Consider the following 16,240-nt stretch of genomic DNA (forward strand, 5'->3'; position numbering starts at 1 on the left):
GCGGGGCTGGCCCCCCTCATAGCTGGCCTGGACCAGCGGTCTCCAGCCTGGTCTCCCGACCTTGGCCCCAGTCTTTCCCCCGCGACAGCCACCGGAGGGCGCCCGTGAGCCCCAAGTCAGGCCAAGCCCAGAACCGTCTCCAGGGCTCCCCACCTTGTTAGAGCAAAGCCAGAATGCTCCCCAGCTGCCTGGTCCCTTCCCTTGGTTCCTCCCTCGACACCCCTCTCCCCCAACTCTCAGCTCCAGCCACACCAGCCTCAGGGCCGATGCCGAGGCTGTGCCTCCAGCTCGGGGAAGGCTGCCCCAGCCTCCTTATCTAAGATCTCCCTCCCAGCCCCCACTGGCTTGCTTCCCCCCCCTTTTCTCGATGCTGTGCATCCCCCACCCTGAGAAGGGCTCTGGAGGATCCCCTGCCTCCTGGGCGGGGCGGGGCGCTCACCGCCGGGTAGGTGTAGCCGTCCTGGCCGCAGCAGATGTGGACCTCGTCCTCCGTGGTCTTCTGGTACACGGGGTTGTCGAAGTTAATGCTGTTGATGCTCTTCAGCCGCCAGTTCTTCCAGAGGAGGAAGGTCCCGAAGCACAAGAGGATGAGCAGTACTGCGGGGGGGGCGGGAGGGGGGAGAAGGGGGCCTGGTCAGGAGGCCGCCCAGCTCAGCCCCCCAACTGACACCGCCAGCAGACTCCGGGCCTTTTGACGTATAGAGGGGTTTTTTTGTTCCAAATTTGAAGCCATACATACTTGTCCACTGGAGAAAAACCTACCTATGTGCGTAACAAATCTAACTCGAAGCCCACTGTGACTGCCTCGCCCCAGAACGACCCCACTGGGGTTGATGCTTCCAGGTTTCCTCTGTGAGTCACCACACGTGGGGCCTCCTGCCTTTCAGAAATGGGCCTGTTCTCTATCAACGGGGCCAAAATTCTTTTCTTTTGTCCGGGTGCTCTTTGCCTCATTTCTAGTGGGCCTCCGGGGTGGCATGCCCAGACCCTCCACGATCCAGGGGACAGCCAAGCGCTCACCCAGCCCAGGTTTGTAAAAAATTCTGGCCAAGGGGGCTCCAGGGTGGTTCAGTCGGTTAAACGTCTGCCTTCGGCTCAGGTCATGATCCCAGGTCTCCCCAAGCCGAGCTGTCCCTGCTCAGCGGAGAGTCTGCTTCTCCCTCTGCCCCTCCCCCTGCTCCTTCTCTCTCTCTTGCTCTTTCTCAAATAAATAAATAAAAATAAAAAATTCTGGCGAGGGCCCAGAGGGTGGGAGAGACTCAGGCTCCATTGGGAAGACAAGGGGTGGGTGCCACCTTCGGGCAGTCAGCTGGGAGGTGAGGGTCCCACTGCCATGACGGTCCACGCACAGCCAGACGACCATAAGGCACCAACATGCAGGTCTCCGGAGCAGGCTGGGTGCTGAAGGGACACCTCGAAACGATTTGCTCAGAAAAGGACTAACGGGTGTGATGCTAACAGAGTTGCGAGTGACAGGGGTGAGGTGGGGCGTAGGGGCGTAGAACTCCCTAAACTCCCCCTGCAAGAGAACCGTTCACCAGGAGGCTTCCCTCAGGGACGCGCACCCCCCGCCCCCAGCTGACACATCAGTGGTCGCTCGGAGGGGTGGGAGGCTTCATCCTCACCTGGGTGCGGCCCCAGGACCCAGAAGTGGGCTTGGCACACAGTAGGCGCTCAACTGTATTTGAGTGAATGAAGCTAGAAAAGGGGCCGCCCCGAGGCTGGGAGCAAAGGTGGACCGGCCCAGCTTGCCGGGCAAGGCGGTCATCTTGCAGGAAGCCGGGACCAGGCGTGGGCCGGGCCGGCAGGCTTACCGATGGGAAGGATGATGTAGAGAGCCCCCCCGCTCCTGGGCCTCTCCTCGTCGCCTCTGCTGGCAGCATCAGCCAGGGCTGCATGAGGGAAAGGACAAAGCGAGGCTCAGATCCACGGTGAGGGCCAGGGGAAACACAGCAGGTGTAGGACAACCGACATACAGAGGGAAACGCCTGATGCTTCCTGGTGTCCTTAAAGGTTCAAGGGCAGGGAACCTGGGTGGCGCAGTTGGTTAAGCGTTGGACGCTTGATTTCGGCTCAGGTCCGGCTCTCAGGGTTGTGAGATCAAGCCCCATATTAGGCTGTACGCTCAGCCCGGAGTCTGCTTGGGATTCTCTCCCTCTCCCTTTGCCCCTCCCCACCACTTGCACACTCTCTTTCTCTCTATAAAATAAATAAATCTTAAAAAAAAAAAAAGTTCAAAGGAACTTGGAGCATTTCCCGGGTTTGAGAGGCATCACGCTGGGGCCTTATTCTTAGCAGTCAGGGTTATGTGACTCAGAGCAGATTTAAGAGGGTTCCTTAGTCAAGCGTTATGAGGCTCCGGGGAAGAGGACCCCGGTCTTTGAGACAAAAACCTGCAGGTAGAGGGGCGCCTGGGTGGCTCAGTTGGTTAAGCGACTGCCTTCAGCTCAGCTCATGAACCTGGAGTCCCAGGATCGAGTCTCGAATCGGGCTCCCTGCTCGGCAGGGAGTCCACTTCTCCCTCTGACCCTCCCCCCTCCCATGTGTTCTCTCTCTCTCTCTCAAATAAATAAATAAAATCTTTATATTAAAAAAAAAAAAGCCTGCAGGGACATTCCCAGCAGTTGGTGAGGTCACTGGTGGCCTTGTTCGCCCTGGTTGTGCGTCTGATGGAAACGAGACAGGTCTGCATGGGACAAGAACCACCTGACTTGGTAGCGTTCAGCGATCCCAGGGCCTGGCGTGGACTGCACCACGCTCCACAGTCCTGTACCAGCTGTCCCCAGTTCAGAAATCCTGGGGGGGGACCTCGTTATGGAAGCACGCGTGTGCCCCCGAGCCCTGTGAGGGCCCCATGCAAACCAAAGTTTAAAGTCCTCCAAACAAGCAGACAGGCTGGGAGGACTGAGGAGTCACACCCGGACCACATGGACGCAGGTGAGCAGTGACTGACATCCATCCATCCCGCTGGTGGGGGTGTGTGTGTGTGTGTGTGTGTGTGTGTGTGTGTGTGTGTGTGTGTGTGTGTGTGTGTGTAGGGAGTTTATACAGACTTTTGTCACATTTGCACATATTTAAGAAAACTTTTTTTTTTTTTTTTAAAGATTTTATTTATTTATCTGAGAGAGAATGGGAGACAGAAAGCATGAGAGCGGGAGGATCAGAGGGAGAAGCAGACTCCCTGCCGAGCAGGGAACCCGATGCGGGACTCGATCCCGGGACTCCAGGATCATGACCTGAGCCGAAGGCAGTTGCTTAACCAACTGAGCCACCCAGGCGCCCTAAGAAAACTTCTTAACAAAAATTATCTAAGACAGCAGCAGGGTCCTTGAGAAGTTCTTCCTTTAAAAGGGCTCCTTTGCCCAAAGCGAGAAGCCCTGGGTGGGCCTGTCTGGGAAATGGCTTTTCAACCCGCCCCAAGCAAACAGGTTTCCTGGCCTCCCTCAACCACAGTAGTTCCTGCTTTGCCTTGTTTACGGCTGGACACAGACTTCAGCTACTCTGAGGGGGGAAAAAAATGTCTGAAACTTGCTGATGTGCCCCCCCACCTTTTTTTTCTGGCTAGAAAAATCTATGAGCTCCATTTTTCTGGCCACTCAAATTCCAGGGCAGGCGCCCTCTGGTGGGCAAAGAGATAAATGGCGGTCTTCCATGAAGCCAGTGAGAGCCGGGCATTAGCCCCAAGCACAGAACTTAAAGCCTGGGCCGTCTGGGTGGCTCAGTTGTTAAATCTGCCTTCAGCTCAGGTTCATGATCCCAGGGTCCTGGGATCGAGCCCCACATCGGGCTCCCTGCTCAGCAGGAAGCCTGCTTCTCCCTCTCCCACTCCCCCTGCTTGTGTTCCCTCTCTCGCTGTGTCTCTCTCTGTCAAATAAATAAATAAAATCATTTAAAAAAAAAAGAACTTAAAGCCTGACCCCCGCCCCTCCCCCTTGCCAAAAAAAACCCCCCAAAACAAAAAACACTTAGTAATTGAGTAATATTTGAATGTGTTATTTTTTAAGAAATAAAAATGAAGGCCAATACCCCATGATAACAAAGTGTCAGATTTTTAGGAAGACGGGCTCTAACTACATTTGCCTGACCCGGTCTCACTGGGACCCTGGCTCTGATCAAATTATATTTACAAGACCAGGTGTTCGGCCCATGGCCCATAGCTTGGTGGTTTGATTTTTGAAAACAACAATGCAGTAAAATACGATTTAAGTCCTGGGTTTTTGGTGCCCCCTCCGATGCTGCCCTGAGCAGCGCCTCACCTGCCTCACCCCAGCCCTGGCCCTGCTGGGCAGACACCTGAAAGCAGGTCATTGAATGGGCCCTGATAACATTTCAGGCTCCCGGGCCTCTGGTCGGGGAGGACTCTGGGGTAAGCCGCCGCCACGCACTCCAGCCCTCCGCACACCTGGGGCCACGTAATCCCCACTACTACCAGGAGGTGGGCGGGCATGCTTATTAATCCCATTTTATAGGTAGGGAAGCGGAAGCTTCCAAGATGCACAGGCCACGTCAGAAAGAGTGCAGGGGCAAAGACTAAACCCACTGGATCCCTTCCCCAAGATTCTCTTGGCCCCTGAAGGGGCCTGTCTAGAGGCTTGAGCTATAAACCAGGGGCCAGGGTAGCCCCTGCTTTTACCGTGGTGGGACATCGTCACCATCTCAGCCGTGGTGAACTCAGGGCTGGCCACGGACCACGGGCTGGCTGTGGAGCGGACCGTCGTCGGCCTGACCGGGACCGTGGAGGTACCCAGGGTGGTCGTTGGAGGTTCAGTCCCTGAAAGAAGAAGCATTTCCTGAGTGTCCCGCTGGTAAGTAGCACATGCCATTGGCCACAAAGAAATGACTGAAAACGGGCACCTGGGTGGCTCAGTTGGTAAGCATCTGCTTTTGGCTCAGGTCATGATCCCAGGGTCCTAGGATCGAGCCCTGTGCTGGGCTCCCTGTTCAGTGGTGAGTCTGCTTCTCCCTCTCCCTCTGCCCCTCCCCCTGCTCATGCTCTCTCTCTAATAAATAAATAAAATCTTAAAAAAAAAAACTGAAAATAATTGAAACACACGAATGTCTATGTTGTTGTTATTTGTTGTAGTTCGAAAGGGAGATTCACAAGTATTCCAGACACACTGGCCCCAAACTGAGACTTTCTCTGAGGATGAGAAAAGTCGAACAGGGGGCTATCTCCTCACTTGATGCCCATGTCTAAAATCAGTCACCTCCCAAAGGGGCTGGAAGAGAGTGACCCAGACATCAAAGGTGAAGAGCGTCTGTCTAAAAGCCTGGCACAGAGCTCATGGGTCCCACATGACAAAGGCAAACTACGGTTACCCCCTACGATGGCTTCCTGGAGACTCAGTCTCCCATTTGACAGATGAGCAAAGACAAGATAGGGAAGGTCAAGTTGCAGGACTAAGCCACAAGGGTGGCAGAAGCAGGACGCACGCCCGGGCAGACTGGTGCCCCTACCTGTGAGGCAGTTCCTCATGTCCTTGGCCAGCAGCATGCCATCAGGGCAGGCACAGGTGAACTTGGGCGAGTGCGGATTGATCTGCGGGGCCGGGAGACACAGGTATTGGCAGCCACCATTGCGGAGGGCGGTCCTCTCACACCAGTTCACCCCTGATGGGGAAGAGGCAGGAAGTTAGGGGAAGAACAATGCTAGAAAATTCTAGAAAATTCCAGAACACCAGCAGGGAAGTGGAGGGGGGGAGGCGGTCACCCCATCTTTACCTCTTGGTTGTGTGAGGTTGTGAAAAAGGACAATGTCTTCCGGGGACAACAGGTTTTCTGCCACCAAATTAATGTCTGAGCCCGTGAGGCGGTTGGCACTGAAAATGGCTTCGTTGATGATGTCCGTCCAAAATATTTTATCCTATATGAGCAATTAAAGAAGACAGCCGATCCCATTAGTCAAGAGCATAGGACACCCGAATTTCTGGGAGAAAGTGGTACTGGGTGGTACGAGCCTCATTTCTTCTTTTTTTTTTTCTTTTTTAAAAAATGTTTAGGGGCGCCTGGGTGGCTCAGCCGTTTAGCGTCTGCCTTCGGCTCAGGTCATGATCTCAGGGTCCTGGGATCGAGCCCCACATCGGGTTCCTTGCTCGGCAGGGAAGCCTGCTTCTCCCTCTCCCACTCCCCCTGCTTGTGTTCCCTCTCTCACTGTCTCTCTCTGTCAAAAAATAAAAAAATAAAAATCTTAAAAAAAATAAAAATAAAAAATGTTTAATTGTGTAAGATATACACAACCTAAAATCGACCATCCTAATCCTTTTTAAGTGTGTTCTGTGGCATTAGGTACATTCACGTTGGTGTGCAACCATCACCACCATCCATGTCCAGAACTTTCTATCTCCCCAAACTGAGACTCTGTCCCCAGGAAACACGGACTCCCCACCCCCCACCATCTACTTCCTGTCTCTGTGGACGGGACTCCTCTAGGGACCTCACAGAAGTGGGATCAGAGAGGATTTGTCCTCTTGTGTCTGGCTTAGTTGCCCCCAGCTCCCTCCATGTTCTAGTGCGTGTTAGAAATTCCTCCCTGTCTCCCGAATCACACTCCACTGTACAGATACACATTTTGTTTAGCCCTTCATCTCTGACGGACACCAGCTTGCTTCCACCGCTCGGCTACTGTGACTCACGCCCCTCAAACAAGGGTGCACAAATATAACAACGTTTCCTCAGAGCAGGTTTCCCCGCAGTGGTTGGCCCCCTTTTCTCTCTGTAGGGCGGTGAGCAGCCTCCCGGGCCTCTGCCCACTAGGTACCAGGAGTAACCTCCTCCCCTCCAAGTGCAACAACCAAAAAGTCTCCAGAAAGTGCCAAATGTCCCCTGGGCCCCGAGATGGCCTCCAAGTGAGAACCGCTGCTTTAAGACTCTTCGGGTGAGTAGGGGGCGCCTGGCTGGCTCAGTCGGTGGAGCTGCGACTCCTGATCTCAGAGTCGTGAGTCTGAGCCCCACGGTGGGGGCAGAGTTTACTTAAAAATAAATAAATAAATAAACAAACCAACAAAAACACCCCTTTTGAGGAGAAGAAAATGGAAATCACTTCCGTTTTCTAAGTTGGTCCTGGCTTGACCGAGCCCAATGACATGGGCTGACCCGTCAGCGCGAGCACTGAGGCCTCGCACGTGAGTTGCGCTCTGTACCCGGCGCTGGGATGTGAATTCCCTCAAGCACTACCTCGAAGATGGCCAAGGAGAAGGGGTGTGCCAGGTTTTTCTTGTCCTCCAAAACGGTCTTCCGGTTCCCGCCGTTGACGTCAATGCTGGAGATGGAGTGGAGCTTGGAGTCGACCCAGTAGAGGCGGCCGCCGGAAAGATCTAGAACCCACAGGTGGATAAGGAAGAGATCACATGCCGATGCCAAAGGGGCCTGGGCCTGGCCACTCCACTCGCCCCCCGGGAAGGCACCCCCTGCCCAAGGAGCCGGCGGACAGGTGCCCCGAAAAGCAGCCCCAGCGGGCCACCTCCCTGTGTGAGCCCAAACCCCACACTGGCGCGGTTCAGCGGCAGGTTATAAAAACCTCAGGAAGCTGCATGTGCTTATTCAGGTGCGGCCTGGCCACTGCCCCCTCTCCTCCAGACGGTGCCTGACCCCAGGGACCCAGGTCCCAAGGACGTACCCAGGGTGATGCCGTTGGGCCACTGGATGTCTTCCGTCACGAGCGAGTAAACGTCGACACCGTTCAGACCCCCCTTCTTGATCTCGGCGGGGGTTCCCCAATCCGTCCAGTACATGAAACTGGTGGGAGAGCAGCAAGGACAGCAGGGTGTCAGTGGGGGAGGCTCCCAGCTGAAGCAGCCAGGCCAGGAAATGTTAAGGCATCCCCCCAAAAGAGACCTCGCATTGGTTTCTTCTGCTACCCTAGTGCTTGCAACCTGGTGAGGCCTGGCAGGATTTTAGAACCTTCGAGAACAAAGGGAGATTTTGATTCCAACGTCTGGACGGGGGCCCTTAATTTGCACCCTTGACAGTGCTTTCTGAAGGCTTTTATACATTTTTTATTTTGTAAGGTTTTGTTTTTTTGTTTTTGTTTTTGCTTTAAAAATATTTTTTTAGGGGCGCCTGGGTGGCTCAGCCGGTTAAGCGTCTGTCTTCGGCTCAGGTCATGATCTCAGGGTCCTGGGATCAAGCCCAGAGTCGGGCTCCCTGCTTGGCGGGGAGTCTGCTTCTCCCTCTCCCTCTTTCTCAAATAAATAAATAAAATCTTAAAAAAAATAAAATGTTTTTTTAATTGTAGTAAAACATACAAAACATAAAAGTTACCATCTTAACCATTGTTAAGTGTCCAGTTCGGTGAAGTTAAGTACACATACAATGTCATGCCACCATCACCACCATCCATCTCCAGAACGTTTCTATCACTCCAGACTGGAACTCTGACCCCATGAAACATCAACTCCTCATCCGCCTCCCCCGACCCCTGGCTCCCACCACTCGGCTCACTGTCTCCATGAATGGGACTCCTCTAGGGACCTCACGTAAGTGCGATCATATAGCATTTGTCCTTTTGTGCCTGGCTTCTTGCATTTCGCATAATGGCCTCAAGGTTCATCCACATTGCAGCAGGTGTCCGAATGTCCTTCCTTTTTAAGACTGAGTACAATTCTGCTGTGTGGATGGACCACATTTGGTTTATCCTTCAGCCATCGAGGGACACTCGGGCTGCTTCCGTACCCCGGCTGCTGTGAACACGGGGCCGCAAACACCTGTTTGCATCCCTGTGTTCGCTGCTTTTGGATCTATACTTAGACGTGGATCTCCGACGGCTTTTAAGCCTCTGAAGAGATGCTCAAACTAACTCACAAGTAGCCACATACAAATACACTGAAATAGCCCCTCCCCATCGTGACTGGCAAAATGAAAAACTTGCTGTTGACCGTGAGCGAGATGGGTGCTCAGGTGCGCTCGGAGGCTCGGTCTTATAATGCAGGTTTTCTTTTTTTTTTTTTTTTTTAAGATTTTATTTATTTATTCATGAGAGACAGGGAGAGAGAGAGAGAGGCAAAGGCAGAGGGAGAAGCAGGCTCCCCGCTGAGCAGGGAACCCGATGCGGGACTCGATCCCAAGACCTTGGGATCATGACCTGAGCCGAAGGCAGATGCTTAACATCTGAGCCACCCAGGCGCCCCATAATGCAGGTTTTCAATGGCAATTTGATGCTCTGGCCACGCACGTACCCTCGGACCAACTTCTAGAATATAATCCAGCTTCTAGAATGAGGAATCTAGAATTGACAATCCTGCAGAGAAACTGCAATGACTCACCTTCAAAGATATTCAGAGGTATTTGCAGCCTCTTTGTGTGAGGTAGGGGGGAAAAACTAAATTTCCATGGACCAGATACAAAGTAATCATGGCTCATCTAGTCAACAGGGAATGAGCCCCATATGCCAAATGACAGAGCCAAGTGGAGAACAGAGTCCAAGAGGGCAATCCTACGCTACTACCTGGGGGGAAATGAAACACAACAGTAGACCCCCCCCCCACACACACACACCATGACTTGTATCTCAGGGTTTATTTCTAGGAGCCTCTCTCTTTCCTGTGAGCTGGGGGGCTAAATTTATTCAACCGAGTGTCCCTCTACCAAATGAGAACGTTTGTGGGCCCAGGCCCACCTTCAACTCAGGGTCTGTCCCGTGTGAGTCATGCTCATCTCAAAAGTTCCCTTTTGGGGTGCATGGGCGGCTCGGGTTAAGTGTCCGCCTTCGGTTCAGGTCATGATCCCTCGGTCCTGGGATCACACAGCAGAGAGCGTGCTTCTCCCTCTCCCTCTGCTTCTCCCCTCCCCTCGTGCTCTCAATCTCTCTCTCTCTCTCAAATAAATAAAATCTTAAAAAAAAAAAAAATTCCCTTTCCTTCTGATGATTGCCACCAGGACAGCTGCCCATCCCGAGATTGCCACCGTCCCTCCAGAATTGTGAAATTCCACAGGCAGATATGGTGTAATGGGTTTGGACAGGGGGCGGGGAGATGCCTTCCGTCAGGGGACACAGGTCCCTGTGGGCCCCGGAGCTGCTGAGTCAGCCGTGAGCCCTGCAAACACCCTCCTGGGGGCTCAGCAGGGTGGCGACCTTTACCCCCTGTGGCCTCCTCCCTGAAACTACTGTTGGATCTGAGCGTTTTTTACTTTCACCAATCCTATCCTGGCACAGGATTCTCTGCTATAAAATACTAAATCAGAATTTAAATAAGTATTCATTTCTAAGACCAATTTAAATTCATATTTTAATTTCTGGTTTTGGTTTTCTGTTTTTTGTTTTGTTTTAAGTAGACTCCACGCCCAGCACGAAGCCCAACACAGGGCTTGAACTCACCACCCTGAGATCAGGACCTGAGCGGAGATCAAGAATCAGACGCTTAACGGATTGAGCCACCCAGGTGCCTGATTTTGGGTTCTTATCCTGAGCGCACAACTTTTCTGGGTCCGCTTCCATCTCAGCAGACATCAAGAGGGACCAACCCCTGGCTCCCAAAGGGTGGGCGGGGAAGGACCACCGCTCCAGGTCCTGTTCTTTCCTGACAGCAAGGGCTTCCGTGGTTGGGGACAGCCCCGTGCCCACAGAGGCCAGTCCAGCTCAGGCACACGCCTTCCCCCCATCTGAGTCCTAACCAGTTCTAGAACCCCGCCTCTGCTCTTCGTTCCCTCTGTACCCCTCAGCTACGGGAATACCCACCCGTGAACAGGATCCACCACGATGGCACGCGGCTTGGAGCCTTTCTCCTTGAAGAGCGTCTTTCTCTTCACTCCCTTGGTGTCAGCCACGGAGACGGTGGCCAGGATGGAGTCTGTCCAGTATATGTTGCTGTGGACCCAGTCCACTGCCAGCCCATCGGGGGCCTGGAGGTCCTCGCTGATGACGGTGTCATAGGAAGAGAAGCTGGGGGCTCTGTCGATTTGGGTACTGTCGGGGGGCAGAGGGAGAGGCGGAGGAGAGCGTCAGTGTGAGGGGCCTATTTCACCCAGGGTCGGGGCTGGGAGCGGCTCCAAGACTCACCTGTAGATCTTCCTTTGGGACAGGTCAGACCAGTAGATTCTGTTGCTGGCCACTTCTGTGTCTAGGGCAACGACATTCTTCAAGTTCGGGATGAGGCTGGTGTATTCGCTGCGGTCCAGGGTCATCTTCCTCACCTCGTGGCGGTTGGTGAAAAAGAGGTAGGCGATGTTGCCTGGGAATGCAGGAAGGCTGCTCAGGGGAGCAGAAGGGACCCCCGACTCCTGCTTGTCACCCTCTGGGGTCAGGCTGAACCAGAGGAGGCACTCGGGTTGGGGTGTATTAACCATGTGGTTCTGATGCTCTGACATCCTGGGCCTTGTAGAGACTGAAGGGACAGCCCCTCCCAGGGCCGGCCCTCTCCCTCCGCCTCTTGACTGACCCTGGTGCTTCCCCAGGGTGACCCCCCAGCTGCCACGCCCCCTCCTCTGGGGAACTGTAACAACTGATCTTCTCAATGGTGGTCGTCTCCTGCCGGGTCGGCCCCACCATACTTGAATGGTAATAAAACCTACATTAATAATAAAACCTGGGGACGCCTGGGTGGCTCAGTCAGTTAAGCATCTGCCTTCAGCTTAGGTCATGATCCCAGGGTCCTGGGATCGAGCCCCGCATCAGGCTCCCTGCTCAGCAGGGAGTCTACTTCTCCCTCTGTTACTCCACCTGCTTGTGCTCTCGCTCTCTATCAAATAAATAAATAAAATCTTTAAAAAAAAAAAAAAATCTACACTAGGGGCCCAGCATTTTCCGTTTTGGAACATAAAGATGAAGAAACGTTAGCGGCTCAGGAATACAGAGCGATTCCTTAGGGCAGGAAATTCTGAGTGCTTTTCATATTACGTTTTCCCTCATTGATCCTCACACTCCTATGAGGCCAGGGCTGTTGTCAAACTCCCGTTACATATAAGGGGACTGAAGCTCAGAGAGGGGAAGTGACGAGCCCAAGGTCACACCAGCTGGCAGAGCCGGGATTCAAACCCAGGCCGCCCCGACTCTGGGGGCTGTGCTGTGACCATGACACCAGTATTCACCGACAGGCTGACCGTGTGTACAACTGACCTCACTCAGAACAGCCCTTCCCACGACACCACCCGCTGCCCTGGGAAGGGGTCTGTTTAGACACCGGCCCGGAGAGATCAGAACAAAAGTGAAACCTCAAACCCTGGGGGGGTTTCGTGAACTCAGTCCCTGGTTTTCCCCAGAACAGGGAACACATGGAGGTGTGACAGAGGGTGGCCAAGGAACCATCACAAAAGGGATGACAACAGGGGAGGGAAACAGAAGACGATCTAAAATATTTCTGCACACTTGTTTCTCACTGGAATCACACTGGAAGGTGGAATAGGACACAAAGCAAAGGGAGTCTGGCCCACCGGTCAACTCCCCAAGGACGGCTACGCCTCCAAACCCATGGGATCTCTTCATTTCGGGGCTTCTGAGAATCAGTGCCTGGCTGCCGTGCTCATCTTCAGTTTAGGTAGAAAAGAAACACAACTATTCCTGCGGTTTGGTTTTCTTATGAGCGATTGATTATACCTTGGTCTCTCTTAAGTGAATTTTTGCTTTTTGGGGATAGGTTCCTCTAAGTGAATAAGAACAGCTGGTGGGTGTGCGGGCCCTTCAGGCCGCAGCTTTTCAACCTCTTGTCCCCTGAAGCCACTGGGGAGGGCTGGGGGCTGCAAGCTGGATCTCCTGCAATTGACCTGTGTCTGCAGGGAAACAGGACACGTGGGGGCAGCCTCCTGGCAAGTTCCCGACAGGGCTGCTCATGCATCTGCCAGAGGTCTCCCGAGGACACAGTCGGCCCCACCCAGCGGTCTTTGGAGTGGATGCAAAATTCACATGATGAGACTCCCTGCTGCACCTGCTCTTGGCGCTGGCCCCGCCCCCACCAGCCCCACCCCGCGCTCACCCACAGCCTTGCAGGCCTTGGTGTGGGGGTCCAGCTGGAAGCCCTCCTCACAGTCACACTTGTAGCTGCCCTCGAGGTTCACGCACAGCTGGCTGCACACGTCGGGATCCTGACACTCGTCGATATCTGTAAGTCGGGACACAGAAAGGGATTTGGGGCTTCTTCCTCATGGGGTGCAGAAAGGGATTTGGAGTGCCTTCCAGTGGCAAATGGGGACAGCCCAAGCCCTCTGGGGACAACCCCTAGAGCCAGGGTCTTGGTGACCAGCAGGTTCAGAAATAAAAACACAGAAACAGCTAAGCATCGTCTCCAACAATGACCCTGACCTCACCATTCACCCCAGGGGTGCAGCTCACAGGGCGAAGCTGCGTCAGCCAAGATTTCTTTCTTAAGAAATCTTTCTCTCTTTCTCTCTCTCTCTCTTTCTTTCTCTCTTTCTCTCTCTCTCTTTCTCTCTTTCTTTCTTTCTTATTAATCCCCAAAGGCAAGAACCGAGCGCTCCTCGAGGGCCAGGCCTGCGCTGGATGTCCCGTGCATCTGGCACCTCATTAAATCCTCCTAACAGGCCTGTGAGGTCAGCATGGCTTACACGCCCACTTAACAGATGGGGAAACTGAGGCACCAAGGCTTTGGCCACCCCATGAGGAGAAAGGGCCGAGGAGGCTGGGAGCCCAGGCTGCTGGGGAATCACCTTCGCATCTTCGCTGGTCCACCAGCCGGAAGCCCTCGGGGCACAAGCACTCGTAGCCCATCTTGAGGTCATTGCAGATGTGGGAGCAGCCACCCTTGTTGTCCAGACACTCGTTGGCCCCTGTGCCGGGTGCAGAGGTCGGGGGGCGGTAGGGAGAGAGCAGAGACAGGTCACACTCAGGTCGTCGGCACCCCTGCACCATTTCATCATCACCCTTATCATGATTGCCACAACGACTCGGGGACGTGAACTACCATGTCCCCTAAGAGGACTTAACATGACCCCTGTCATGTGTGGCACCAGGAGGGAACCTGGAGGACATTCCACTGAATGAACTAGGCAGGGCATAGAGGGACAAATACTGCAGGATTCACTCGTAGGTCGTTCTCAGTGGAGTCAAAATCAGAGACAGGAAGTAGGGCTGGGGGAGGGGATGGGGAGTCGGCGTTTCATGGGGCAGAGGTTCAGTTTGGGAAGATGAGAAAGTTCTGGAGACGGACGGTGGAGATGGCTGTACGACCATGTGAGTCTGCTTAGTGCCTCTGGACTGGACACTTAAAAATGGTTAAGATGGTAAGTTCTACATTATTAGTTCTTTTTTGTAAGACCCATTTCAAAATGTTCTTGATTATAAAAACTAAAACACCATGTTCCACAGTTGCATGTACTAACTCCCAACAACCATACAGGTAGCTGAACTACAGCTGTGGAAACTGAGGCACGGCCAAGCTCCACGACTTGCCCAAGATCGCCGTGCTGGACCAGACCCAGGGCGCTCGGCACCAGCATGACTGCCCTGGCTCTCTTTACAGGGCTCTGGCCCATGCCAGCCTACCCTCTGTTCCTGCGTGGCCCCAAAGCTCAGAATGCTTTTTACGTTTTTAAACAGTTGAAAAGAAAAGTAAGAATCAAAAGAAAAACAGTATTTTGTGCCACATGAAAGGTTCAAACATCAGTGTCCACAATTAGGTTTGCTTGGAGCCCGGCCACACGCGTTCATGTACGCATGTGCATTCGTATGCGGTCTTCCTGCTGTAATTTAGGTCCTGTTGACCAGCTGTGACGGACCATACAGCTGTCAAGTCCAAAATATTTACATGGCCACAGATCACAGAGCACTGCTGAAACTTTATAAGCATCGCAACAGCCAATCCCCAGCAGCCCTAGGATGTTGAACCCTTACTGTCCCATCCTACAGATGTGAACACTGAGGCTCGGGAAGCAAAGCTGCTTCTCCCCTAGGACCCCCATCTCTGTGTTGCTGCAGAGCTAAAGCACCCACGGGCACAGGTGGGCAGGAGACTTGCAGCCCCATAGCATATCCACATCTGGGTCCCAGCCCCAGCTCTCCCTAAGTCTGAGAGCTGCCAGCACCCCGGGGGGCTCACCGCACTCCTTGAGGGGCTCGTCCGACCAGTCCCGACAGTCCCTGACCGAGTTGCACACTTTGTCCAGCGTGATACATTCGCCGCTGTGGCACTTGAACTTGTCGGGCCCGTCGCACAGCGTTACTAGGAGCCAAAGAGGAGGGTCAGGTGCTTTGGAGAAGCAAGAGCCCACTTACTACTCTTTACTCATAGAATAGGTCATTTACACAAGATGATAAGCAAATGTATTGATAAATAAAACATAACAACGTACTTAATATCATGGAAATAAACACTGAAAAATGGTAAAGATGGTAATTATTTTGTTATGTGTCGTTTTTTTTTTTTGTTTGGTTTGGTTTTTGTGTGTGTTATGTGTCGTTTACCACAACTGTCAAAAAGTGCATTATCAGAATTTAACTTCTTGTTCAAAAAAGTTTGTTTTGGGGGCGCCTGGGCGGCTCAGTCGGTTAAATGTCTGAACTCTGGATTTCAGCTCGGGTCATGATCTCGGGGTCGTGAGATCGAGCCCCCCATCGGGCTCTGTGCTGGGTGTGGAGCTTGCTTAAGATTCTCTATCTCGGGGCGCCTGGGTGGCTCAGTCGTTAAGCGTCTGCCTTTGGCTCAGGTCATGATCCCAGGGTCCTGGGATCAAGCCCCACATCGGGCTCCCTGCTCGGCAGGAAGCCTGCTTCTCCCTCTCCCACTCCCCCTGCTTGTGTTCCCTCTCTCGCTGTGTCTCTATCTGTCAAATAAATAAATAAAATCTTAAAAAAAAAAAAAAAAGATTCTCTATCTCCCTCTCCCTCCTCCCCCCCATATACTCTCTCTCTAAAAATAAATAAATAAAATCTTTAAGAATAGGGGAGCCTGGGTGGCTCAGGTCATGATCCCAGGGTCCTGGGATCGAGTCCCGCATCGGGCTCCCTGTTCAGCAGGGGGCCTGCTTCTCCCTCTCCCCCCGCTCATGCTCTCTCTCTCGCTCTCTCAAATAAATAAAATCTTTAAAAAAAAATCTTTAATAAAAAATAAAAAAATAAAAGTCGTATCCTTATGTTCCACGATTTTAACACAATTAAAACAATTTTAAAAATGAATTCTGCTGATAAACAATTGGGTTGCTTCTAGGGTTTCGCCGTTAGGCCAGTGCTGCTCCACACGTTCTGGAGCCCGTCTCCCGGTTACAGGTGCGAGTTTCTCCTGGCGTCATTCCCAGGAGTGGAAGTGTCACACCGTAAGCCCAGGAGAGTGCTTTACATGGAGTCGTACCACATGCATTA

General features: G+C 53.1%; 1 protein-coding gene and 1 long non-coding RNA gene across 3 annotated transcripts in view; one reads left to right on the plus strand and one right to left on the minus strand.

Moving 5' to 3' along the window:
• The window catches only part of LDLR (low density lipoprotein receptor), a 34,137-nt gene that overhangs the window by 1,864 nt on the left and 16,033 nt on the right, over positions 1-16,240 (minus strand). For both annotated transcript variants that reach the window (XM_036075240.2, XM_036075258.2), the window contains exons 6-17: positions 14,982-15,104; positions 13,594-13,713; positions 12,903-13,028; positions 10,994-11,165; positions 10,673-10,900; positions 7,616-7,734; positions 7,174-7,313; positions 5,722-5,863; positions 5,458-5,610; positions 4,634-4,771; positions 1,815-1,892; positions 440-597 (exon numbers count right to left, since the gene is read on the minus strand). In XM_036075240.2, coding sequence (XP_035931133.1) covers positions 440-597; positions 1,815-1,892; positions 4,634-4,771; positions 5,458-5,610; positions 5,722-5,863; positions 7,174-7,313; positions 7,616-7,734; positions 10,673-10,900; positions 10,994-11,165; positions 12,903-13,028; positions 13,594-13,713; positions 14,982-15,104 — 1,697 coding nt within the window. The remainder of the gene's footprint in view (positions 1-439; positions 598-1,814; positions 1,893-4,633; positions 4,772-5,457; positions 5,611-5,721; positions 5,864-7,173; positions 7,314-7,615; positions 7,735-10,672; positions 10,901-10,993; positions 11,166-12,902; positions 13,029-13,593; positions 13,714-14,981; positions 15,105-16,240) is intronic.
• LOC118524879 (uncharacterized) lies at positions 12,972-15,278 on the plus strand. Its single transcript, XR_013441331.1, has 2 exons — positions 12,972-13,030; positions 14,283-15,278. It is a non-coding gene; the product is annotated as an uncharacterized LOC118524879 (long non-coding RNA).

This window comes from Halichoerus grypus, chromosome 1 (genome assembly GCF_964656455.1).
Source record: "Halichoerus grypus chromosome 1, mHalGry1.hap1.1, whole genome shotgun sequence".
NCBI lineage: Eukaryota > Metazoa > Chordata > Mammalia > Carnivora > Phocidae > Halichoerus > Halichoerus grypus.